Raw genomic sequence first — 27458 nt, forward strand, 5'->3', positions numbered from 1 at the left:
TTCTAAGGACCCTTTTCTGCTCATTAGAGAGTACTCCAGCGCTTGGGGATTCAATCATACCTCCCTAATGGGCTCAAGGTTTGATGAGGCTTGTTTTGTGAATTCATGACTTAGTTGTTTCAAGTAGAGTAAGGCTTGTGCAATCAAGTTATTCTGCATGGTTCCCACACCAAGGTTCCATAACTTTCTCATTTCTATTTTCATTTCTCGTCTCTCTTATATCTTGTCTCTACCATTTTCCTATCTCTCTCTCTCCCTCACGCACTCTCTTCCTCAATCCCTCTCTACATCTCTCCCCCTCTATCGCTATCATTCTCTTTCCCTCCCTCCCTCCCTCTATCCCTTTCTCTCTCTTTCCATCCCTCATTCTTTCTCTCTCACTCTACCCTCCCTCACTCTCTCCCATGTGAAACTAGAAGGGAGAGCTATATCTCTTGAAAATATAAAACTCATTTTCAAGAAGGGCGTCTTAAATTTTAATGTATTTCCATGAAGTAAAAGGTGATAAACACAAGGGCTAAATGGGAGAATTGATGGATATTTTGTGGCCATCAATTCAATGGCACTTTCATGTTTTAATTAAATTAAATGAATATTTATTTAAAATTTGTCTCAGGTAATGTTTATAATGGAGTCCCCGAAGCATCAAGTGACTTATTGAATTATGATGAGATCATAAAACAGTGATCACTAGTTTTCAAGCATGTGTGGTAAATATTCCTATTCGTTGGATACTCGAGACAGACATCAAGTTATCTAGATAGAATAACACAATCTAATCCTACTTATACGATAAGTATGAATGATCATGTAGCCATTAGTATGGAGACATTAAGAGAAAATGGTGGGTTCTCTTAAGAGAAAAAAGTTTATCGAACTGATCCCTTGATGGTGTTATACCTAAGTGCCAATGAGGTGGATTCATTTCATGATTATATAAGTGGTCCGTTGACCTGTGATGAGTCGTGATTCAATCATATAAATCAACACTCATTGGGGGTTTTGAGAGGTCAAGAAGAGGGAAGAGGCATGCGTTTCCGTGTTAAAATTCCTCATTTATGCGATTTTTCAAGCATAATGTGCATCATTATATTTTAACAGGTTTTTGTATTAACAAGCATAGAAATCTTTCAATCACTATATGCAACATTATATTCTACGGCTAAACGAATGAACAAAAAGACGAAAAAAAAGAAGAATAAAAGATGGGTCGCATTCAAGTAAGCCAAGGCGCAGCCCTGGCAAAGCCGTCCTGAACTCGCTGCCGCAACCGCAAGAAACGTGCGCAGCACAAGCCCAATTAACGGCCGCGGCCTCAAAGCAAGCTATGGAGATTTGTCAGCGCCCAAAGGTAAGTGTCGATTCAATTTCATTATTGGAGGAAATGCAAAATTTATATACCAATATGTATTTTAAAAATCGTCGATATGAGATTGCGGAATCCCATGTCTCACATGCAATCGGGCTGGGCCAGTGCGGGAAGAGAACGATCGTGGCCCATCGGGCCGCAATCTAAGGGGAACGAGATTTAAATTTTGAACGGGCTCCGAGCTGACCTGGCCCGAAGCCCATGTCAGTTCGAGCTTTACTTAAAGCCATGTCTTAATCTTGACCGTCCATCTTTCTTCGGAAGATCGAACGGTCAAGATTGTCCTTATATTTTGTCTTTGTTTTCTTTTATTTCAGGTAGACAGCTCAGCGTCGTGCTCCATCCTGGACGAATTGGAGGAGAACAAGCAGGCAGTCGACGCTGACATGGAATCACCGCTGGAGCAGGGGTCTACCGAACTTAAAGGGGTCCACGGCTACGATTTAATCGTAGCCGTTGAACCCCTAATGACTCAGACCTAACGACCAGGGGATCTCAGCATCTTCCCCACCGTCGACCGCTGGCTCTGTGGCCGGCGATATCACTCCGGTGAACAAGAAGACTGTTTTCTACCGATTCGCCGCCGAAGAATCCCCCTGAGATATCCCATACCGGTCAGGCTGGTCTTCGGACCATTACTGACCTACAAAATGGTTGTGAATCGCGGGAAAATGGATTTTTTTTTTTCGCCGCCGAATTCAGAATCTACAAATTCACGTTTTTCTGCACGGCTGAACACCCTTTCTCCCTTCTCTCGTTCGTCAGTGGTGACAGCTCCGCGACCTGAAGGGAGTGCTGAAGGAGGAAGAAATTCACGGAAGATCACATTTTCTTACTTGAAGGAAGACGCGGCCGGAACAGAGGTCTGAAGCCGTTGGCGACCTCCGTCCCCCGCCAAATCCGGTAAGATCAATACTTCTACATTGTTTTGGATCAATAGACCATTTCATAATTAGAAAAACTAAAGAGTTAAACTCAATCAAGTACTCGAAATCGAATCGAATCGATTTCGAGCAAAACAAAAACAGGAAAAAGAAAACAAACTAATTCAGGCATTTCGTCGAGCAATTTGCAGTTCATCTTTGAAATCGATTTTCTTTCAACCCAAATTAAATACTTTTAAGACAATTAAAAAATCTCCAAAAATTACAACAAAATTAAAGGATATATAGTTCTTAAAATACGTCCATCTTTCTATAAAACACTTTAAAAATTCCCTCTCGTTCCTTGTAAGAAAAACACGAAAATTAGATATTCTCTTTCAGACATTTCAACAAACACCTTGCAACCGTAAATTCAACTCTCTTTTGTCCCTATTATCTAATCTCTAAAAATTCCATACAAATATTCAAAAATCATTAATCTACTTCCTTTTCTAGTGTATAAAGTATGAGATCAATATAAAATCTGTAGCGAGGATTTTCCTTATAAACAACCTTAACAACTTCTCTTTAATCTTTCTTCATCATTCTACTCATTAGTCGAATTCCATCTCTAAGTGCCAATCCCTGAGGAGACGACCTTGCTCATCATTATATGATTTGAGTAAGTTACACAAACATATTTTCATTTGATTGAAAGCAAAAATAACAACGACGATTTACTCCCCATTTTCGCCTTCATCAACTTTGAATTCAGGTGTAAATCGTCGTTGTTATTTTTGCTTTCAATCAAATGAAAATATGTTTGTGTAACTTACTCAAATCGTATAATGGGGTGTTATACCTAAGTGCCAATGAGGTGGATTCATTTCATGATTATATAAGTGGTCCGTTGACCTGTGATGCCAAGGAGAACTTGTTTATAAATGGTCATGTTTTGACTGAGACGTATGACTCCCCAACCGTGGGATTCAAACACATGTTAGCTTGGACATATCAAGAAATAATCAATAGTGATTGAGGGGTCACGAGGGGATCATCCACCCACTATATAAGAGGAGATTTACTTGAGGAAGAAGATGCATCAAATCCCTGTCTAGGGTAGTAGAGATATTGGAGAAAGTGTTCTCCAATGAACCCCATTACTCATCAGGACTAACTGAATGACAGATAAGGGTTTGAGAACTATCCATACTCTAAGTCTAGAGCAGATGAATGATTATACATTTATTGTAAGTTATGATGGTAAAAGTTCTATGAGAGAGTTGATTTGATACTTTTTATATTCCACATCACAAGGTGCATCTTGGCGCCCATGGGCTGTAAACTTAACCTATCAATTGGGTTAAATCAATCCCGGATTAAGCAATCTATATGTTGATATAGTTAATTAATAAGTTTGGGTAATAATTTTATTGGGAATATAAAGTTATTAACCATATTGATATATGGGCCTAGAGGCTCACACACATAAGATTATAAGACGTTGGAAGATATACTTTATTAATAAGAACGTTTATGAAAAGTTCTAAATAAGTATAAATAGGCTGGGTATTCTAGGTGCCCATGCCTCCCTTTTATTTATCTCATTCTCCCCGCCTCGTAAAAGTACATTATTCTGAAGACATAAATTAGGTCTTCAGGAAGAGTTGGAAAGGAGAGGAGATCCCATTGATCGCTTGGATATTTCTAGAATCAGGGAATGTGAACAGCTTCAAAACACTCTCATAAGGATAAAGTCAAGAGTTGAACAAGTTCCAGAAAATGTAGTTTTAGTTTACTTTTATTAGAGATCAAGTGAGAACTACTTTTCAGCCTATGCCTCTCAGAAAAGAGTTTTCCAAGCTTCTGTTCATGGGCCAGAACCCAAAAATAATATTATGCAAGAATAAAACTTATAGAAATAAGAAAAATATGATACTTACACATGCAAAATAGAAATAAAAAAGAATGAAGAAGTATTGTATCTTTAGTTAATAGAAAAAACCAGCGCCATGTGAGACGAGTTAGGGGTCATATATTAAGTTTGTGTACTTTGCCCGTCTTTCATTTTTTTCTTATAAGTGTACCTTCATCAAGTTTTGATAGAATGGATTGAAGTCCAAGTAGAAACCAATCCATCAGGAATAAGACACTAGTACTCCCAATAGCTAGCTTTAGAAATAAGCAGATAATATATATTACGATCAATCTAGTTTGCCCAATTGACTACTCACTAGGAAATCAGAAAATGGATCCATCGATTACTCGAACAAAATCTAAGCAGCATTCCTCCAGGTCTTCATACATCAAGATTTCTTTCATGCGAAGGTAAGGAGGTGAGGTTCTCATTGTGAGTAAACAATGCGTCAAATCCCTCTTTGAAAGCCCTGATACTCGACCAATGCCCTTTGTTCCCATCAAGGAATGCACATAACTCAATAAATTATGGTACATATTTACCAAGATGTAACACAAAAGGAAACATTATAAACACCATCTAAATATTCTTTCTCTTGAAAAATTCTGAAAAAATATAATTGGAAAAAATAACCAATACAAACAGTGGCAAAGAATTAAACTAGAAGCTAAAGGATGAAATCATCATCCTAACCACATAGGGGATGACTTCTCCATGGGCTTTGTCATGTGAAAGAGAAGAATATCTCCATGGTCTTTGTCATGTGAAAGAGAATAATATTTTCATGGCCTTTGTCATGTGATAGAGAATAATATCTCCATTTTTTCATCCTTGTCATCATCCACTATGAAGGTGAACTCAACATGTGATAAGGTAAAAAATGGAGCTATTATCCTTGTCCGAATTTGATTTGAGCATCAGACCAGACCAAAGAATGGAGATATTTTTGTATTTTCATAGAGTAAAAAATATATTAACTGACTTTTCTTTTCCCCAATCTTGTATGCTGCAGCCGCAAGCTTGGCCCTCATCGTCACCACCCAATTGATTGCCGCCTATGCCACTGCCACAGCCCCCATGTAGGTTATCTTTCCGGTCATTGCTGCTTTGGGAGCCATTCTTTCTAGCTCTAAATGAATAACATAATGTGGCAATCTCTGAACATTATTTTCTAAAATGCATGCCATATATTCTTATTTTTATTTGAAATGCCTGGCATATTACTCTTGTCTTTAGCAGCATGTTTGATCTTCATCCTGTTCATTTTCCTCTTTTACTTCCGAGGGAAAATTTTCTATTAAGTATAAATTTCTTAAATTTTCATTTCATTTATTCATTTTTTTTGGGAACCATTTTTCTACCCCTCAGTCAGTTGCATCACATGGCTGATCATGTCTACTTTTGTTAAATGCATGTCATGTAATATTTTGGTTCCATTTGAAATGCATGGTATGTTGTCATTGGGAGTGCGGACATGCCTGGGTATATCACCTTGATGGAGAAACAGGGTAAAATAACTAGTTTCTTTGTTTCATCTTGATCCCGCTCTTTTCTCTCATTTGCTCATGCAAGCATTTTGTGGCATCCTATTATGGATAAATCAATGCCTTTCATTTTCCATTCACATATTCAATTTCTGCTTCGTTAACCATTCTTTATACCTTTAAATTGCAAAGACGTCACTTCTGCCTCTACTGAATTACATTTTCAGACACATATCATGCAATATTTAATTTTGTCTAGAAATGCATGTCAGTTGTTTTGTGGAGCCTTCACACGTCTGGTCATGACACCTTTTATAATATATTATTCCTCCTTGCAGATTTTCATGCCAATATTTTATCTGATTTGTAGCATTGGTTCTATGAGCAAAATTGCAGGTTTATCTTTTAATATTAATTCATAATTCTTAATTTCCGTTACAAAGTTATGGCTTTGATTCTTCAAATTTTACTTGACACTGACTAGTCAACCTGACTCGGCCAAGACCGGACCAAACTTCTTGTCTAACTCTACGTTCAAGACCAAGAGTCTCAAATGAGAGTGGGCCCTACAAACTATGGCTTTGACTTTTTAACTTTATCTTGACACTGATTAGTCAACCTAATTGGATCAAGGCCAGATAAAAAATCACATCTAGATTCAGGACTCAGACAAAAACTATCAGTGGGCCCAACTAACGATGGCTTTGACTTTATAACTTTGACTTTGACACCGACTAACCTGACTAGAGACCGGATCAAACATCAAGTTTACATTCAGCACCGACGGGGACAGTGGGCCCTACAATCTATGACTTTGACTTTGATACCGACTAGTCAACCTGACTGGATCAAGACCGGACCAAAAGTCAAGTCTACATTCAGCACTGAACATGCAACAGATGGACCAAGGCCGGACCAAACTTCACATCTACATTCAGGACCGAGGCCGGTAACAGAGAGTGGGCCCTACAAACTATGTCTTTGACTTTTTCACTTTATCTTTGACGCCGAGTCTTCAGCCTAACTGGACCAAGGCGGGATCAAACTTCACATCTACATTCATGTCTGAGACCGGCAACTGACAGTGGGCCCAACAAACTATGGCTTTGACTTGTTGACTTTGACTTTGAAACCAACTAGTCAACATAACAGAACCAAACTTCACGTCTACGTTCAGGACCGAGATGGGCAACTGACAGTGGGCCCTACAATCGTACCATCAAACGGCCCTTAATACGGACAACTGGCGTGATCCTGTCCGTAGGATGAGCCCTTAATCTCTCATCTGATGGCTGAGAGCGATTATAAACCGTAGGATCTGACCCATTTACCAGTGAGAAAAAATAGAGAGAAATTTAATCAAGATAATTGTCAGAGCGACACGTCGCATAGCTATAAAACGGTGCAAGAAGGCGGGAGAAACCGCTAGAAGGCCTTTCATCAGCTAGTTCTAGGCGGAGATTTCAGAGCGGTTTGATCTCGAATTTTCTAGGTGATTCTCGCTGTTTCACTTTGATTTCGCTTACTTTTTGTTTCACGCATGCTGATTTCTCCTTTTCTTTGGATTCTATACGTTTTCTGTCTCAGTTTGCTGTTTTATAGATGGCCTAATGCAAGTTCTTTTCCGATTATTTCGTAGTTTCTGTGAAACTCGTGATTTTTCATCCGCGATCCCTGGCTGAAAATGCAATTTGCCCATTCGCTCCTCCGAAAATTTTCATTTAAGATGATAAACTAGTGCATTACTGTGTAGGATCGATTAAGAGTTTTTCGAGGCTTTTTATGCGGATCTGATGTTGTTCCCCTGGATCGAAAATACCGTAAAAAACAGTGCGTGCAAGTATACAAAAGGTTTATACAATTTAATATTGAAGCGAAGCAGCGAATTTGGAATGATTCCAGCGACAGAAACCGATGACAGTGCTGTGAAAACCCTAAGCCGCCGACAGATGATACCATTCTGATATTTTTCGTGTGGAGGAAGCATAGAGCTGTGTTCTGTGCTATGTTTTATATGTTATGTGTAATGTGTTTTATGTAATGCGGTAAGCGTTATGTGTTATTTGTTATAGATTATGTGTTATGCATTATGTGTAATGTGTTGTGTAAAGTCCTATATATGTGTCATTTGTTATGTGCTATGTGTTATCATGTGGTATGTTTTGTGTGTTAGTTGTTTTGAGTTATGCATTGTGTGTTATGTTTTATAAGTTATGTGTTATGTGCCGTGTGTCTTGTGTTATCTATTGTGTGTCAGTTGTTGACTCATGTGTAATGTGTTATGTATTGTGTGTCGGGTGTTATGACTCATGTGTAATGTGTTATGTATGTGTTATGTATGTGTCATGTGCTATATGTTGTGTATTAATGTGTTGCTATGCACTATATGTTATGATTTGTTATGTGTTATTATTTGAAATGTGTTTTATGTTTTATTGGCTCAACTAAGACATGGAGTAACTCACTGTTTCCTGAACAGTGTGGTCCATTTCTCAGATATGACCAAGGAAATGGACACCTTCCTCTTCACATCCGAGTCCGTAAATGAAGGGCACCCAGACAAACTCTGTGACCAGATCTCAGATGCAGTTCTAGACGCGTGCCTGGCACAAGACCCAGACAGCAAAGTGGCATGCGAGACATGCGCCACAACAAACTTTGTAATGGTGTTCGGCGAGATCACCACCAAGGCTGAAGTGGACTACGAGAAGATTGTCCGTGATACATGTCGCTCTGTGGGCTTTGTATCTGAAGAGGTTGGTCTTGATGCAGATAACTGCAAGGTTCTTGTGAAAATTGTGCAGCAGAGCCCTGATATTGCACAGGGCGTTCATGGGCACTTCACTAGGCGGCCCGAGGACATTGGCGCCGGCGACCAGGGCCATATGTTTGGTTATGCAACAGATGAGACCCCAGAGCTACTTCCCCTCAGCCATGTCCTTGCCACCAAGCTTGGCGCCCGCCTCGCCCAGGTTAGTGCAATTATAGTTCCGGATCGTCCCGGATGTGGACGATGGACGGGACGGGACGAATTTCATCCCGTCTGACGTCCAGAGTAAGTTCAGGGATGAAGGACGGGCCGGTGTTTCGTCCAACGATTAAAAAACCGTCCCGTCCAATCATACCGGCACAGTTTTTCGTCCCGTCCAGTCCTCCCGGGATGAATTTTTGTCCCGAAATTCATCCCGGACGAAAAAAACCCATTTTATATTTTTAATATATTAATATAGATTTTTCTAAGTTTTTTAAGGGAAATATGGAGGAGAGAGAATAGAAATGGACATATGTACAATTAATTCTGAGCGGCGTCGGTTTGCAGGTGCAAAAAAATACAGGGTCCTTGATGCAAATTGTCATAGCGAGGCCACGTGGCGAGATCTCAACCATCAGATGTGAATCCGGAGGTTTTTCGTCCACATCCGTCTGTCCATCATCCGAGACCTCCGGACGGACGGTTTTTTCATCCCACGGGACAAAAACCATCCCGTCCGGTGGTCCCCGGGATAAATTTTAGTCCCGAAATTCGTGCGTATCCTCGACGGGATGATTTTTTCATCTCGGGATGAAAATACCGTCCTGTCCGCATCCCTGAACTATAAGTGCAATACTCGAAACATAGTTTAAGACAAGAGAGGATAGAAAAGAAGTTTAGAGTTTAAGAGTAAGACTTCTATGCTAACATTAGGGGGTAACCCAAGCATTTATAAAAGATAGCTTGTTGACATCCTTTATATCCTTTATCCATTCTTTAGATATGATTGGACATTCACAAGTTGTATCTATCTTGTACCTCTAACCCCATTTTGGCATTCTTGCCCATTAGGGGCAATTTGGTAATTTAACCTGCACAAAAGGAGAGCCATTTTCCCTTCTACAAACACATTTTCAAATCCATTACACTGACCTATTTCAGGTCAATGAAACCAATTCAAAACTTGGTTCAAGACGATAGAATAGAAAATAGGTGTAGAGTATAAGAATAAGATGGAGATAAAGCGGAGAATAGGAGACGACTGTAACTGAAGAAAAGGTCAAAAAATAAAATACAGTCCTTTGTAGCTAGACATTTCCCATCGGAAGCAGACGCCTGATTTCAGGATGTCATTTTCCAAGATTATAAACATGTCTGAAACTTATAGAGAAATTAATTTGACATCATTGACACCCAGAATGTTTTGAACAGTTTTTTTTTTTATAAAAGAATTCTTTGAACAAAGCACCGTGAGCTCTTGATAGATAGATGATGTAAATAGTTTGCTATGCTATGTAAGAGATAGTGCGGTGGAGAGGGTGTCCAATTTCTTTCCAGTTTTTGGTCTGTTGCCTGATCAGTGATAAGTCCTTTTCATTATAATCCCAAGTTAAGGTCTTGGTCATATCGTAGACAATTTCTTATGAAAACATTGCCTTTGTAGAATAAAACGGCAATTTTTTTTATTAATATTGAACTTGTTCCCAATTTCTTGGCTGGTTCCCTGGTCTAGCAATACGCCCTCTACAGTTTAAACACAATACAAGGTTTTTTTTCGTATTGTAGTAAGTGTATTGCTGTTTTATAATAAAATGGCTACGATATTACTAATATTGTGGTGGAGAATGTGTTCAAGTTGTTTTTTTCATATTGGTGAATATGAGTTCACATAAATTTTGAGTTAAAGATCTAATATTTAATTGGATTTAAAAAAATTGACACAGGTGAGAAAAACTGGCACATGTCCCTGGCTCAGGCCTGATGGCAAGACCCAGGTAACGGTCGAGTACCACAACGAAGGCGGCGCAATGGTCCCTATCCGGGTCCACACCGTGGTCATCTCTACCCAGCACGACGAGACCGTCTCCAATGACGTCATCACTTCAGATCTCATGCACCACGTCATCCGTCACGTCATCCCAAGCAAGTACCTGGACAAAGACACTGTCTTCCACCTCAACCCATCGGGCCGGTTCGTCATCGGTGGGCCCCAGGGGGACGCCGGGCTGACAGGGAGGAAGATCGTAGTGGACACGTACGGGGGGTGGGGGGCCCACGGCGGTGGGGCCTTCTCGGGAAAGGACCCCACCAAGGTCGACCGGAGTGGGGCCTACGTAGCTCGACAGGCGGCGAAGAGCGTGGTGGCCTCCGACTTAGCAAGAAGATGCCTTGTGCAGGTGTCGTATGCAATTGGCGTACCGGATCCGTTATCGGTGTTTGTGGATAGCTATGGAACGGGGACGATACCCGATAAGGAGATTTTGAAGCTGGTGAAGGAGAATTTTGACTTTCGGCCGGGTATGATCGCCATCAATCTTGATCTCAAAAGAGGGGGAAATCGGTATGTTAAGACTGCGGCTTACGGCCACTTTGGCCGTGACGACCCTGACTTTACTTGGGAGGTTGTCAAGCCCCTCGTATACGAGTCCCAGCCTTGAACCCCTCCCTCTGTCTCTCTCTCTCTCTATTTCTCTTGTGTCTCCCCCTCTCTCTCTTCTCTCTCCATATTTATTTATCTCTTCATTTCTCTCTCTCTAATTATATCTATACCAGTCTCTCTCCATTTCTGTCCCTCTAATCTCTTACTCCATTTCTCTCTCTCTAATTGTAGCAATACTAGTCTCTCCATTTCTCTCTCTAATTATATCTATACTACTATCTTTCCATTTCTCCCTCTAATTATCTCTCTCCAGTTCCTTCTCCCTAATTATATTTATATTGCTTTCTCGATTTCTCTCTCGCTTCCATTTCTCTCTCTAATTATCTCTCTACTATCTCTCCATTTCTCCCTCTCCCTCTACTTCATTCCTCTCCATTTCTCTCTTTCTCTGCTTTTATCTATTTCTCTCTCTTTATCTCTCTCTATTTCAGCCTCCCCAGTTCCCTCTACTTATCTTTCTCCATTTCCCTATCTAACTATCTCTTTCCATCTCTCTTTCTATCTCTATTTTTCACTCATTAAATCTCTTTTCTTGATTATTTCTCTCCATTTCTTTCTATCTCATTATCTCTCTTTCTCTGTCTCCCTCTCCTTGTCTGTCTCTGTTTTTCTCTATCATATATCCATCTATTCTATGTATGTATCTCCATCTATTGTACTTATATTTGTATTCATATTAATTTCCATATACATACCCATGTACATAGTTACCCATATCCATCCATATCCATCCATATCCATTTCCTCATTGGTACTTGTAATTATAGTTTTAGATTTAGTATAGTTATCTTTTTGTTCCTTTCAAAGCCCCATAGCTACTCCATCCATGGTTCTTCTCCCCAGATGGGCCTCTCTTTTTGTAGTTAAGGATTGAACCAGTTCAGATTAAATTTTAAGTCACACTATTTAACTTTTCGGTACAATCGTTATAATGATCTCTTGAAACTCCACAGGGCACAAAATATCATTTAAATTCAGAATAATGCTTCGGTAATATTTTAACCAGAACATCAATGAATCAGTTAATAAAACAAGGTCATGAGATTAGCATGCACAAAAATGAATAGATGATAGATGTCACTCAACTTTCCTGCCAATACGGTGAATTCCAATCACACACTATTTACATTCAAGTTTTTCTCCTGTACAGCTAAATTTAAAATCAATGGATGGCATTGGTCCAAAGTATAGTCTCATTTAATCTAATTATGTACCAAAATATAAATAAATGTTGGTAGAGTTTATTAGTTAAGTATATCTGATGTGGACTTGGATTAGGATAGGCTAACAGATGTCATTTAGAGAAAGAAGTGTGATGAGCTAGAATTCGAACGAGAAGATTAGATGATGAGGCGGAATGTCAGTGAAATTGATGCGAGTTAAAATCTGGGAAAGTGAAAATTTATTAACTGTAGGTACTGTTCACATTTATTATGATCTAAATGTGATTGGAAAGCATGGCATGTGTCAGCACATAAAACAATTGATTAAATGTCAATTCAAAGTCTGAAAATGTGTGGACATGTGGTCTTTTATTATTGCCCAAGAATAGAAAAATATATTGATGTGGCTCTGAAATGCTGATTTAAAAGTGATATTTTTTATATCATTGCACGAGAGGCAGGTTGAGGAATATCCAGGGAACACATCAATCATTACCAAAATTTTAGAGAATCCTAGGATGCAGGTTGACATGCAAATTATGATGATTAAACGTAAAAATTGGAGTAAATTATTATCTGAATCTGAGGATTCCTCTAACAAGCTGGCCTTACATGTGGATCCAAGAAGAGAGAGAAATCCAACAGCTCAAAAATATCCACCCTTCAAATGACATATCTGATGACCAAGAAAGGGTCTTGGGCTGAAATTTTGAGGGTAGCTTTGTCTCTCTCTCTCTCTCTCTCTCTCCTCTATCCATCCATATCCTCTAATCTAGTAATATACCCCTCGATCCGTGTAAAATTCGATGTTTAAGAAGTATTTTTTTCTCATTCCCTAATCATTCTTTAGAAAGGCATTGACTTGAATTGAAAGGTGTTTTTTGTTTCGAGAGATTGATAGTCTTTGTGAAGTGAATTGAACAAGAAAATATGCAAATTTGAAGCTTTAAGATAATAATGTAGATTGGGGTATTTTTTAGCTAACTAGAGTTTTTTTTGGAATTATATATACATATAGTTTTTTCATTATCTTACGGAATTTTCTTACAATTAATCAAATATGTTCCTCGTTGTCTATCTGATTCACTAGTGATTTAATCCAAAACTTGTATTTACTTTCTGTATGCATGAATAATCAGCACCGTACTGATTTGATGATATGGTTTTTCTTGTTACATTTATGTCATTATATATAATGTCAACTGGGTATACAAAATATGGTATTTACTGATATTTTTGTAATATTGATCAGATCCAAATGTAATTTTTTCATGATTTCAAAATGGGATAAACAAATGTACACAATTTTGACAATATAGCTACCACAGATAATGATAACTTTGATTGGGGGGGAGAAATGATAAAAAGTGAGGGGGAGTAAAGAATCTAGAAGTGAAATTTTGCCTTCTAGATTTAAAAAGAATAAATCCTGAAAAATTAAAATCAATTTGTACAGTTTTTTAAATCATCAGAAAAGGGGAAGATTGTTGAGAACTTTATTAACTCTTGTGATATTATTTAGTTGATTGAATTCATTATTTGGTCTGTTTTTATTGTTCACACTCTTCCGCTTTAAAGAATGTGGAAGGTATCTATTTTTTATTTTGGGAAAATTTGGGATGACAGCATGAAGAATATGACAGTAAAAGTTTAGAAGTTGTTTTAGGGTTATTAAACTATTTGAATTGATAACTCAAATTGTTATTTATATAGTGAGAAAATTTTTTTATGAGCTGATATTCCAATATGTCCATTTAGAAGTAAATATGAATTAAATTTTAAAAATATGGTGTTCTTCCTCTTTGGTGAAAAACAATTATCTCTCCCTCAACAGTGTTGCATTCTCTCTTTCTCCTTGACCTTTCTCCAATGATCTATCTCTCTCACACTCTGACATTCTTTATGAATGGCATCTCTCTCACTGTGGCATTCTTTCTGGACAGTATCTCCCTCACATTGATATTCTTTCTGAACGATCTCTCTTCACTAGAATTCTTTCTGAACAACCCAGAGCTACATTTATGATAGTAAGACCCTAACTCACTTTTTTCTATTGCTTTCTGATTCTTGATGAATTCTCTCAGTCAAACTCTACCCTACAGTTAGGAGGAGGAGAATCAACAGACAAAGAATAAGAAAATGATAACTTGTCATAGGATAAATCTGTTCATGTGCATCCCTAGTTGATAATAAGGCATAGGACATGTTATACACCATCAGATTTCCCAAAGAGCCTATTACATGTCAAATAGGAAAGTCTACTAAAATAAGATTTGCAAGCTAACAGCCTCCATCAAGCTGTTAGGTAGATGCTTCTAACTCTAAGCTTGAGATCAATTTTCTCCCTGATAAAATATGCTTCTGGGAACACGCTCGGTGAGGAAGTCTACAGCCTGATTGGTAGTAGACAGATACTCGACCTTGGCCAACTTCTGATATATATTCTCCCTGATAAAATTTCAATTAATTTGAATATGTTTTGTTCTGCCATATTTTGTATGATGTTGACCATTTTTAATTTCCTACGATCATCACAGTGGATGATAACTGTTGAGTCAAGTGGATTCTGCAGCACTCTAAAATCTTCAAGGATGATACACAGCCGTACACCTTTGTAGATACCCTTAGCAAGAGCCCCGAGTCCACTTCTGCACTAGAGAGAGCAATCGTAGGTTTTTTATTTATCTTCCATGTAATTAAATACCCTTCAAGGAAGAGACACTTTATGTGGTTGACCAGTGACCAATGAGAGATCCTCCATATTATAAGTTTTTAGAAATCTCCAGATTGATTCCATCATTTTTCATGTACAACAAGCCATGACCTGTTGTGTCTTTCAGATATTATTACACTCTGTAAGCTGTCTGCATATGGGATTCTCTATGACTATGCATACATTAACTTAGAAATCTAATATCAAAAACAATATATTGTCTGTTGTGGTTGAGATAAAATTTAGTCTCACCATCAAATGCTGGTATCTCTACTTATTCATTGGGGTTGACTGTTCACTTAAAACCAAATTAATATTAGATTCAAGTGGTGTTAAAGGAGGCTTTCAGCCACTTATATTGTGAGATAAAAATCCATTATTTTGAGTATGCAACCTCAATACCAAGGAAAGACCTCAATGGTCTGAAGAGTTTAATCTCAAAGACCTTCGACATGCAGACAGCAAACTATATCTTTTTATCATTATATGTCATAATAACATTATTCACATACACCAGGAGGACTGCTACTTTTCTAGAAGGAGATTGCTTCGCAACTCGGGTGTGATCACCATGGTTTTGAGTGTATCCCATGTTCTCTAAGCTCTGAAACACCATGGTTTGGAGCCTGTTTGGTACCATACAATGTCTGTTTTATCTTGCATACCTTAGAAACATATAGGTCATAATAATATCTAGGAGACAATTACAAACAAATTTCTTTGTCTAACTCTCAATATAGAAAGACATTTTTAACATCTAATTGTCCTATTTGCCATCCCAAACTCGATGTTACTATACTTAACTTTGTTACTGTAGCAAAGGTTTCATCGTAATCAATTCCATAACATTGAGTATAAACTAAGGCAACTAACTGGGGTTTGTACCTTTTTACAGATCCATCAGCTTTATATTTCACAATATATACACATGGACATCAGTCTATACACCTTTAAGTAGGTTGCCTATTTCCCATGCGCCACTTCTCATGAGAGATTTCATCTTGACATACATGACTTCTATCCACCTGTCATCTATGAGAACTGCATTAACAATTTTAGGAATAATCATTGAATCTAGTGTATAGAGAAATGTCTGAAACTTAGCGGAGTTATGGTCATACATCACAATATGCAAGGGGGGATACTTATCTCCTTTGGTCCAGGTCAATCCAGACCAGGTAATTTATTACATTTAAAAATAACACATTTATTTAGATTAGATTAATGACTCTGGGGCTACCAATCGTATGAATCCTTGTTGTGCACAATTTTGCTCATATAGTTCATATGATGGAGATAGAAAAGTTTTTACTCCTGGGGAAGACATGCTACATGTAAATGTTATTGGTGATGTAAAGGTGGAGAATTGGGGATAATTTAAAATTTCCTCCATGTACACATATTGAAGGTTCAGATAATCTCTCATCAACGTCCAGTTCAATATATTGAATGCAAACTAACTATTGATCCTATTAGTTGTATTGTTGTTTGATTGGATGACTCTCCATTTTCTACGTGACCTCCTCTAGTATCCACAGAATGAGTTTTGTTTTTTTGGAGGTCCCCCTTGCAAATCCCAGCAGTTGTCTTTTGTATGCCCTTGCCATTTGCAGTAATACACACAATTTTGCTTTTGTAGACTTAATCTCGTTGATTCTTACTATTCATATCAATACCCTCGTGCACATTGGCATTAGTTGAACCTTTAGAGTTTAGAACTACAAAAGTCTTTTAAACCTTCACCATGATGGAAATATATGTGGTCGGCAAGCCAATCACACATTCCACATCTAGTTCCATATTCATTATAACAACATTTTCATTATAATGCACGTCTGATGCTTATAATGAAGTCCATGAATACATGATCTGACTTAGTGAATTATGATGCGTTCATAATACAGAGATCACTAGTCTTTAAGCATGTGCTCTAAATATTCCAATTCGACGGATACACGAGAAGGACATCAAAGTCTCTGGATAGAATAACGCTATCTAGCCTCACCCATATGATGAGTATGGTCGTTCCCATAGCCATTAGTGTGGATACACTAAGGGTTAAATAGTGGGTGCTCTTTAGTGTAAAGAGTCCATTGAATTGATCCGTATGAATACTTGAATGGTATTATACTGAACTGTCAATCAAGTTGATTTATGTCACGATTGTGTAAGTGGTCCTTAGACTTGCGACACCAAAGATGTCTCGTGGATGGACAGTTGTACTTTGATTATGATCTACAAGTCCCTAATCATGCGATTATGATATGAATAGTCTCACTTCTGGTGCATCAAGAAGTTCACAAAGATGATTGAGTGGTCAAGATGGGATCTTCCACCCTTAGTATAAGAGGTGAGAGCTCAAGGAAGATGTTGTGACGAAGTCCTTGACCAAGGATGTGAAATATCAGAGGAGTTCTCCGATGATTTTCAAACGCATTAGTACTAACTCAGCTGACCAATTAGGGTTTGATAGTTGACAATACCCTAAATCGTCCTAGGAGCATCAAGTGGATGAGGGACTATACATACACGATAACCGGTATACATGGGCCTAGAGGGTCACACACAAATGGTATTTTGGATGTCAAAAGATATACTTAAGTTTTGAGATTTTTTGTAAAAAATATCGTCTTAGTATAAATAAGGGAAGGCCCTGAACGAAATTCATCCAGGCCAGAACCATTCATGGGCCTTCCCCTTCTCCCTTCTCCCTATGACTCCTCTCCATTCCCAATGCGATTGGGATGGCGTAATGATGGCGATGGAGATTGAACGAGGCTCATCAACCAGAAAGAGGAGATTTGACATGCCGAGGACCGCATGGATACTTCTAGAGGCTGCACACATGAGCAGCTCCATGTGACTCGTTCGAGGATCAAAGGAATCATGGATGAGATCTATGTCAAGGTAATTTTTTTCATGATTTTAATGATGTCGTTTGATTCTATTATGAGTCTTCTGTTGCATGGAATCCTCGTCTTCATCTAGATCAAGGCCTCTAGAACCTAACACACGACACCTATCAATCAGGTTCCATTCTCTTATTTCAATGCACTAGAAGCCTCCTGTAGTTGACCTTACTTCAATATACTATTAATAGCCTGTTTGAGATCGAGAACCTTTTTCCATGTTAAGAATCTTACTTCCTGCTAACTCATATGCTTAAACATCATAGCCATGCGGGTATACTCCCTAGCATCCAGATTATGAATTTTTTGGTAGTGGTCCCATTCTAACCAAATAACCTGAAGTTCATTCATATAATCTCTTTCAGCCCTGTCACCTTGTTGTAAGTTCCACGCCTTGATGACAAGATCATAGGCCCACCAAATATTTCTCTACTTAAGTACATTCTTCTGAACAAAGTCCCTTTTTTTTATCTTCAAAAGGTACATCTTTAGAAGCTGGTCCTTAGTCGCACTTCCCATAAGAAAGACATGAACATTTGCATCATTTTACTTCCAAACCTTGTATGATGAATCAGATTGATCAAACTATAAAAATGATAACATGGATTTGAGTTGATTAATGTGATGATATTTACATGTTTACTTGCATTAAAGTTATTACACATGAGTGTTATCAAGCCTAAAATGATTCGATCTCATTTTACAAGGATTCTTTGACATGTATGAGTTTTAAAGTATTTTTACATATTTTTATGACATTATATTCTAAAATTAAATATTTTCTGCGTCAAATATGATTTTTCTATATTTTTATATCATATTCATGAAGATATGATATTTCAAAGTCAAAAAGTACATTTAGTTATATTTTTTTCATTTTATTTCATTTTATATGACTTATGGGATTAACCCTGACTGGGCCACGTGGCATGATCTGAATTGCTAAAAAGGGATGAATCATTGTCTTCTACAATTATTAACTCACGAATCATTGTCAAAAGTTCCATTATGACATCGCAAATTGTGACGCAAAATGGCCAATTATAAATGGTTATCTTTTTTAAATCGTAGTGATGATGTGGCCCAATCAAATAAAGGCAAGACTTAATTTGCAATAAATGTGATTTCAGAAATCAAGAAGATGAATAAAATACTTCTCCCCTTTTGCTATTTTTTTTAATTTTGAGTAGTCAAAAGTTATGGTGCCAACTAACACGTCGCATGACACATGGCACCAGGTTTACATGTGGTGCTCATGTGTATGCATGGAAATGATGTGTCCAATGACCACTTGCACTTAACGCAAAGTATGTGGACATGGCATGCGCAGATGTGCCACCATATCACATGTATCTTTTATTTTTTAAGATATTATTAATTATAATATTATTATAATAAGGATTATACGTGATGATTGGCATTATGTGTGATAATAATATATCATTTTCTCTTTTTCTGTCTCTTTTCAGAAGGGACACATGGGTGACGTGAGACATCGACTGAGGATGACACTGAATCAACGTAGCCAATCATTACATTTAATGCCAAACTAAAGCCAAAACCCAAAAAAATGATGTGGTAATGATGACCATGATTGAGAGAAATGTTTAGATTAAATCAAGGAATGGGAATCATCCAACTTCAAAAGTTGATATCCAACAAACAAGAAGACAGATTGAGCTGAAATTTCGAGGATAGATTTTTATTTCTCCCCCATCCATCTATATTTATAGAGCCTCAAATCTATAAATTGAGCCCCAGATTTTTTTAAGAAACATCTTTGAAGCCACCTCCTCCTAGAGAGGTAGATTGAAGGAGAGTGAGGTTTTTGAAGAACTATCAAATTTTTCTTGGTTTATTGAGTGCTTGGCGAAGGTCAATAGAGAATAGGAGAGGTTGTTCTACATCAAAAAATTTACCCAGGTCCAAGAAGAATGTAGGGATCTAAGGGTAGTGTCTTGCCTTACACTAGCATTCCCCATTATCCATATTACCTTCCTCATCATCACCCTTCCAATCCATCACCATTCATCAACATCCATCATCACCATCGCACACCTTCCACATCATCATAATTATACTTATTGACCTATTGTCCATTTAAATCATAAATCCTAAATCATCACCTTTGTCTCCTTCCCTTCTTATTCATCTCCTATATACAACATTTTCATCTATCTTATTCCCTTAATTCCATTAATCATATTCACATCATCCTACTTCTCTTCTTCTATACCAGCATAACTGATGTAACACGATGGTCCTAATAGACACTTCGTGTTACGTCAAGTAAATAAGCACTAAATGCAATGTTAATAATGATGATTAATGCAAATGAGTTGAGAAAAGAATAACAAGAAATATGTCGATCATCGAATGAAGCAAGAAACAACTCAATTGGGCGACACATGATGGGTGCTGTCAGGATCAAGCTCCAAAGATGTCCGCACCGTCCTCATAAAATAAAAAGATCCAAATACAGTGAAAGAAAATTTAATGCTATTAAGATGGTGGTTATTCCAAAATTCCAAGTCAAATTCACTCTAGGTAATGATTAATTTCGTTATCGGTACTGAAAGAGATAACTAACACTGTAAATGAAAAGGGAGAAGAAGGTCAAAACCTGACGGACGAGTTCTGGATGCAATGATGAATACTGATCGTAGCAGATTTGAAGAAGAATTCAGCACTGTGAACTTCCTGGTTCAAGGAGCTGTAGCAATTGTGTCTAGGAGGTTGTCCAAACAGTTCCTTATCCGGCCAAGGCGGCCGTCTGAAGAGAGAAGTATATGCCTTCCCCTAACGTACACTATCAATTTTTGTGTCAAAATATCTGAAAAATATGAGGCAGTTTGTATTATGTTTCTGTCACCAGAAGGGGACCACTGGTGGCGGCTGAAGATGATCGACCTCGTATGAAGGGGGAATGTAACCCCATACAAGTCAGAATACATTCACCCGAGGCCCAATCTTATTCGTGAGTTGTACAACGGGAAGAGCAGAGGGGAATCACCGACAGCAATATTCAACCAATGGCCCACGACTACCAATAGGAGAGTCAAGTCGATGTTCCAGTTCGATGATAAAGCTACCAACAGGACATTCAAGAGAGTAATCAATTTGAGGGCGATCGTCCGAGCATAATGATGTCACAGAGATGAATATTTCTTGCTTCTTCAGCTGATCATGCAAATTATCCCAGCGTCGGTCCCTTTCTCTTCTTTTTTTTGTTTTCTTCAACCACAAGGGCAACGTTTCCAGTGACAATTGTCTTCTTCAATCGTCCTTGCTAGGATCGGGAACGGATTTCTTCTTCAATCACAAATCAAAGATGATGGCTCGATCAACAATGGGAAAGAACCACGGGGACGACAAAAGCTTCCTCAAAGAAACCCTTTTCGATAAAATAAATTCATGACTTCTTCTTCAACGAAACACAGAACAAAAATTTCCAAATGCTTCTTTTCCAATGCTCTTCTTTTTCTTCTTTCAGAAACGAAGCACGATGAACAAAGAAATAACTGCCATATGAACACATATCTGAATTTTCAACAAGACAACAAGCCTTCCGTTCATAACTTCCACTTCCCCCTCTTCTATATAGAGAAGGAGTGGCAGTTATGGAAGCTTAATTGGGCCCCTTTTAAGGAGAAAACCTATTGGGCTTCCCCTTAATAGGGATCTTTAGGGGGGGAGAAGAAGCCCAACATGAATTTTTTCCCCCTAAAGATGACAATTAACTATAATTGAAATAAAACACGTAGGAGGGTAGGCTGGTACTCACGCAGGAGGGGCCTCCCGATAATCCAAAGATGACGAAAGGAAGAAAAGAACGTAAAGATACCCGACACAAAGCGATATGACGATGTCGCTTCTCAAGCTTGGTAGTACAAGAGTCGATTGTTCACGTCGGCTAGGGCTTCATGACGTGGCTGGCATCGGATCGGGGCGTGATCAACCGGATGGTCCTCCATCAATACCCAAATTACTTAGTACCTCCCCTCTCATCTCACCATTTCCATCACAACACTACCTCTTACCTTACATGTATCTCTTCTCACCCTACCCGAATCACTATCTAGAGATAGTTAAATCCCTAAGGTACATTCCCTGTGGAGATGACCCAAACTCATCCACTAGCTAGAACTATTACGTGAGTATTGGTATATAAATTTTATTGATTAAACTTAAATGACGGCTCCGCAAAACAAAACGCTGACAACAACAACCTAATGTGAGCCATAAATCTGAGTTTATCACTGATCAAGTAGTCACCTAGAACCCACCCAACAAGAGTATGCTCCACTATCTACTCCCACTAGGAACATTTCCTCCTATTATACCAAAGTGGTTCAGCAGTAAGAGGAATTATAGATGGTGCAAATGTACGACTCTTCAAACGCTCCATGAAGTCCTCTATTTTCTTTAGATGAAAACTCACCAAATGACATCTCGAACAATATTGATATGTTGAAGGCAATGATCAGCGCAAATGTGGAGGTTAGACTGCACATTGAGGGTATGGACATGGTTTCCTCTTTTCGACAAAGATGCAGTGTTGACAATACATATGCAAGACTTGGATCTGTGTTGACGGCATGACTACGGTAGCATGATGTTTTGCCCACAACATGCATTACACAATTCACTCTAAGGTTACAATGGTGACTTTGGTGATTATTTTCATGGCATGTTGATAAACTCAAAATTAAGGGATAAAATTGATTCCGTTATGAATTGAGTTTGATCAATAATATGTACAAGCCTTTACTCATGAATAATTTATCTAGATAATGATGAGCATAGTTTGTCTTCACAAGTAACAGATATTAAGGGTAGTAGCTCTTTCGAAGTAAATTTTAGAGGTGAGAAGGATTATGTATAGCGTAGAGATAGTGAGTGGATGAAGATAGTAATCACGATAGACATAGTACTAGTAATTTGAGAAGATGGGGTGAGTAGCTTACAAGTAATGGATTGTTATGAAGCTAGCGGGACTAGAGCTTTGGGTGAAGGAAGACGTGAACAGAGGTGGGGAGAATAGTTTAGAATTAATGATAATAAGTAGCTACTTTAGTGCTTAATAATTTAGGGTTTACTAGCTTAGGGTTTAATAAAATATAAGAGGCTGGGAGGGTGAGACTGGATGAAGATGATAGTGCTATGAGTGATGATGAAGATAGTTGAGTAGGACTAGATTGAGTGAAATGGGAGTATAGTGATTTAGGTTTTCTTGAACAAGTACGGAGGAGACACGTTATGGGAATGTGACGACATAGGTGACACATGAAGTGGATGATAGAGGATGATAGATAGGGATGATAATGGATGAGGATGGATGACCTACCTAAATGTGTTGAAGAGGAATTAATGTAAAGCAAGCGGATAACATTATATCCCTATGTTTCACTGGGATCAACCTTCCCACTTCTTTGTTGACCCTCTCCAAGCACTAAAGACACCAAGAACGACCTTGATAGACTTTTTTCTATCTACCTCTCTAGGAGGAAGTGAGCATAAAATATGCATTTACACAGATTGGGAGCTCAATTTATATATCCAATTGTATGGATGGATAGAGGACATAATGATGAAGCTACCTTTAGAACATTTCAGCTCAATCAGAGTTCTAGATCATCAGATATCAAAATATTTATCTACATATTTCTCTTTCCTTGTCCTCATCAGCGCCATCATATCGTTCTGATAGGGTTTGTCACATCATGGCATTTAATGTGATGATTGGCATAGATTCTTCCTCATCACATGCAATCGACGGCTCTCATCGCATCACATGTCTCCTCGAGAGGAAGATAAAATTAACAGATAACCATTAACATTAAAATATACTATTTAATATGTCATAAATGATGTGGCAGCTGTCAGCGCATTCTAAGTTAGCACACTCCCCTTTAAAGGTAAATGATAGAATGATACATGCATGCCACATGTACAAGTGGTGACATGTGTCTTGTGAAACTTGGGCGTAGTGGCAACTTTTGACTAGTCAAAGAGAAAAGAAGGGTGTCTTTATTTATTGGACCACGTTATCCTGACCTGCCGGGATCGAGCGGTTCGTGTAAACACCACAAGGAATGGAGGGCAGAGCGGCGGAGCGGCAGCACGGTTCCAATACCACAAAACAGAAAAATCGTTGGGTGTAAATGGGAGTATACCATCAAGTACCATTCACATGGGTCACTATAATGCCATAAAGCTAGTTTAAGGGCTAAGGGCTACACCCAATCATATGGAATTGATTATGGTGAGACATTTGCCCTGGTAGAAAAAATGAACACAATGTGTATATTGATAGCAATGACAGAAAAATTAGGATGGCGGTTACTGCATTTTGATGTAGAATGCTTTTCTTCATGGTGATCTAGAGGAAGAGATCTTCATGGATCTACCACCAGGGTATTTCCCTTAGACAATGGAGAAGAAGGTATGCCGGTTGAAGAAAGCATTGTATGGTCTGAAGTAGTCTCCGCACGCATGGTTTGGCAAATTCTCTTTGGCTATGAAAGATATGGGATATAAACAAAGTAATTGGGATCATACTGTCTTTCGTAGGCATAACACTTCAAGGAGGTTGGTAGCGCTACTAGTGTATGTTGATGATATTATCATCATTGGCGATGACGAGGTAGAGATCCATAATTTGAGCACTCAGTTATCAAATTTGTTCAACATCAAGTCTCTTGGCCTTCTGAGATATTTTTTGGGCATCGAAATTGCTTTCTCTAAGGAAGGAGTGCTCATCTCTTAGAGAAAATATACACTTGATATGTTCAAAGAGACAAATATGCTGGACTATAAACCAACCACTACTCCTATTGACCCAAATATGAAACTTGGAAGCTATGAAGATGACAGTCTTGTGAACAAAGATCAGTATCAAAGGTTCATTGGAAAACTCCTATATCTAAGTGTGGCGATCACACACGCCACCCTTGCCTTGACGATCACACACGCCACCAGCACCCGTGTTAACACCTTCGCGCGCAGTTTGGGCGATGCTGTCGCATTCGACGCCCCAAGCTGGGCGTTGCGCGCCCAACACTACCCGTGCGAGCGCTTTGCGCCCTCTATGTCGGATTGGCGCTCTCAGTGCACCACATGCCTTAGTCTCTTGGCGGGATGTCTCCCAATCCCGCATTTCGCACACGCAATGCGTGCGCTGCTTGCGCGGCCGCTGCGCGGCACCCCCCACAACTCCTTACGCTGCACCTGTGGCACGCCGCCCGTCTTGCGCGTCTTGCGCCCACGCGCAGAAATTCCCGCTCTCGCACGGCGCTTGGCGCTCGCGCGTAGCGTTGGCGCCCGCGCATGGCGCTTGACGCTGGCGCATGACGCCTGGCGCGCACGTGCTCACACCTGTCAGCCCGCGCACCCAGCATGAGCGGACTTCACCTGATCCGTCCTGCCTTGGGCGTGGACGGCACGCGCACCGTCTGTTGTGTATCACCGCATACAGGGGAGATGACCTGAAAGATCAGGTTTGGGCATCGCTACCCATTATGACTCAGTCCTTTAATATCGCGAGTCTAGAACGCGAACACGCCCTCCGAATAAGCACGCATGCCTCTAGGCAGGGAATGCCGCCTAGTAAGGGGCTTAACACTAAGACGTATGAGGCCAGATATCTCTTTTATTATGGGGACCTTAAGCCAGCTCATGCAAAACCTAAAAGGAGCACTTATGAATGTTGCTCATTGAGTACTAGTGTACTTGAAAGGTACAGTGGGACAAGGCGTGCTACTCAAGAAAGAAGGTGAAATTTCTCTAGAAGGGTACACTGATGCAAACTATGGAGGGTCTGTCGTGGACCAAAAATAAGCATCAGGATATTGCTCATTCATTGGAGGGAGTTTGGTAACTTGGAGTGGCAAGAAGCAAGATGTGGTTGCCAGGTCTAGTGCCGAAGCAGAATTCTGAGCAGTTGCCTAAGGGATTTGTCAAGCTTTGTGGATTAGGGGAATCCTTACAGATTTAAGATTATCCTAAGATAAACCTTTCATACTACATTATGACAGCAAGGCTGCTATTGACATTGCCCGTAATCATGTCAACATGATCGTACCAAACATGTCGCGATAGATAAGCACTTTATCTGGGAGAGATTGACAAGGGTATTGTGAAGATGTAGTTTGTGCCATCAACCAATCAGGTGGCTTATATCTTTACAAAGGGGTTGGTTGGGAGCACATTTCACAGACTAGTTGGCAACCTGGGACTAGCATCTTTACCTCCCAGCTTGACGGGGGGTGTTAGAAACCTGAATTTCTTATTTCTTGTCTTTCTTTCTGTCATAACCTTGAAAGTTACAATATTGTAGAAATACACTTATGAGATCTATCTTATTGGATCCATTGTATTGGGTTCTTGACCCAATTACAATGGAACCCAATAGAAATATTTGGGGTTGTACGATTGAAAGAAACAAGAAGTGTTTTTGTGTTTTGTCTACAACGGCTAGGGTTTAGACAGGTGAATCAAGGGGAGTGCGTGAAGTCAACCATAACATATAGGCTATGATTCATAATGCGATAAATATTTGTATTTTTATTTTCATTTTGATGGGCTTGACCGGGACTACGAAATTATCTCATTCCACTGCGTATAAGCTTCTATAATTATCCGTACAATCGTAGCTGTTTTATGTGATTATATATTAGCCTAACATCATGGGGAATACTGTTCTTTCAAAAAATATAAATCATTTTTGTTAATTGTATCTACGACATTCCCATTTTTGGAATGGGATGGAGGAAACGGTGGACCTAGTGATTTTTGTAAAATTTTGACTAGTGCTTAATGCAGTCTTGGACATCCTAGAGTTGTGACAGACATAACCAAGTCTGTTTGAGGACCCCTCAAGCCAAAAAAGTTGGAAATAGGGTGCTTTAACATGGACATAAGTAAAATAAATTTTTTTGCTGCAGCCCCAAGGCATTTTTCCACCTCCTCCAAGTCTACCCCCAAAACCTTTGGGCTGAACCCTAAACATTGAAATCCATATCTAGAGCTCTGTATTAAAGAGTGAAAATTAATTATGAAAATTTATTCCAAATAATATTTGAATTAACTCACATGAACACTCAACCTTTACATATATTTATTAACTGTTTCACAAATTGAAATAAAGACTTTTTTATGAATACCATTTCCTCTGATATTTATGCACTAGCTTCAGCGTGAATTTATATCTAATAACTTAGACGACATTGAATCCTATGAATCCAAACATACCTCTTCAAATAGGATCTCCAAAAGATACAGAATGTAAAACCTTGCTCAGTTCAAATATATGTGTCCTTTCTATTGTAGTGATCTTCACTCTGATCAATTTCTTCTTCATGAGTTTACTGATCCCTTCGTCCTTCTGATCTTTCAATTTTGGTATATCTTAAATTCTTGCACCAAATAACACAATCCAAAAACATATGGAATATTCTTATGTTAGGAATGACTTTCATGTTCTATGAATACTCAAAAGTTTTTCTTAATAATCTCTGAGATGCAACCATATGAAATACATTGTTGAAGGGATTGATGTGCTTTAATAGATCCTATAAATCCACCACACACAAACTCCTAGAAGCATCCATAGGGTTTTAAGTATAGA

At 38.8% G+C, this 27458-nt stretch overlaps 1 protein-coding gene across 3 annotated transcripts; it reads left to right on the forward strand.

The window, feature by feature from the left end:
* The first annotated feature begins 7047 nt into the window (after positions 1-7047).
* LOC144713021 (S-adenosylmethionine synthase 5-like) lies at positions 7048-11168 on the forward strand. 3 transcript variants are annotated; one of them, XM_078587488.1, is made up of 3 exons: positions 7048-7126; positions 8114-8606; positions 10330-11168. In XM_078587488.1, the coding sequence occupies exons 2-3, from the start codon at positions 8133-8135 to the stop codon at positions 11041-11043; spliced, it is 1188 nt and encodes a 395-aa protein (XP_078443614.1). In that variant the 5' UTR covers positions 7048-7126; positions 8114-8132; the 3' UTR covers positions 11044-11168. The 3 variants fall into 3 exon arrangements, with proteins under 3 accessions (XP_078443614.1, XP_078443633.1, XP_078443622.1); XM_078587507.1 differs by having other exon boundaries at positions 7050-7105; XM_078587496.1 differs by having other exon boundaries at positions 7053-7126; positions 8131-8606.
* The last annotated feature ends 16290 nt before the right edge of the window (positions 11169-27458 follow it).

This window comes from Wolffia australiana, chromosome 1, assembly GCF_029677425.1.
Source record: "Wolffia australiana isolate 7733 chromosome 1, ASM2967742v1".
Classification (NCBI taxonomy): domain Eukaryota; kingdom Viridiplantae; phylum Streptophyta; class Magnoliopsida; order Alismatales; family Araceae; genus Wolffia; species Wolffia australiana.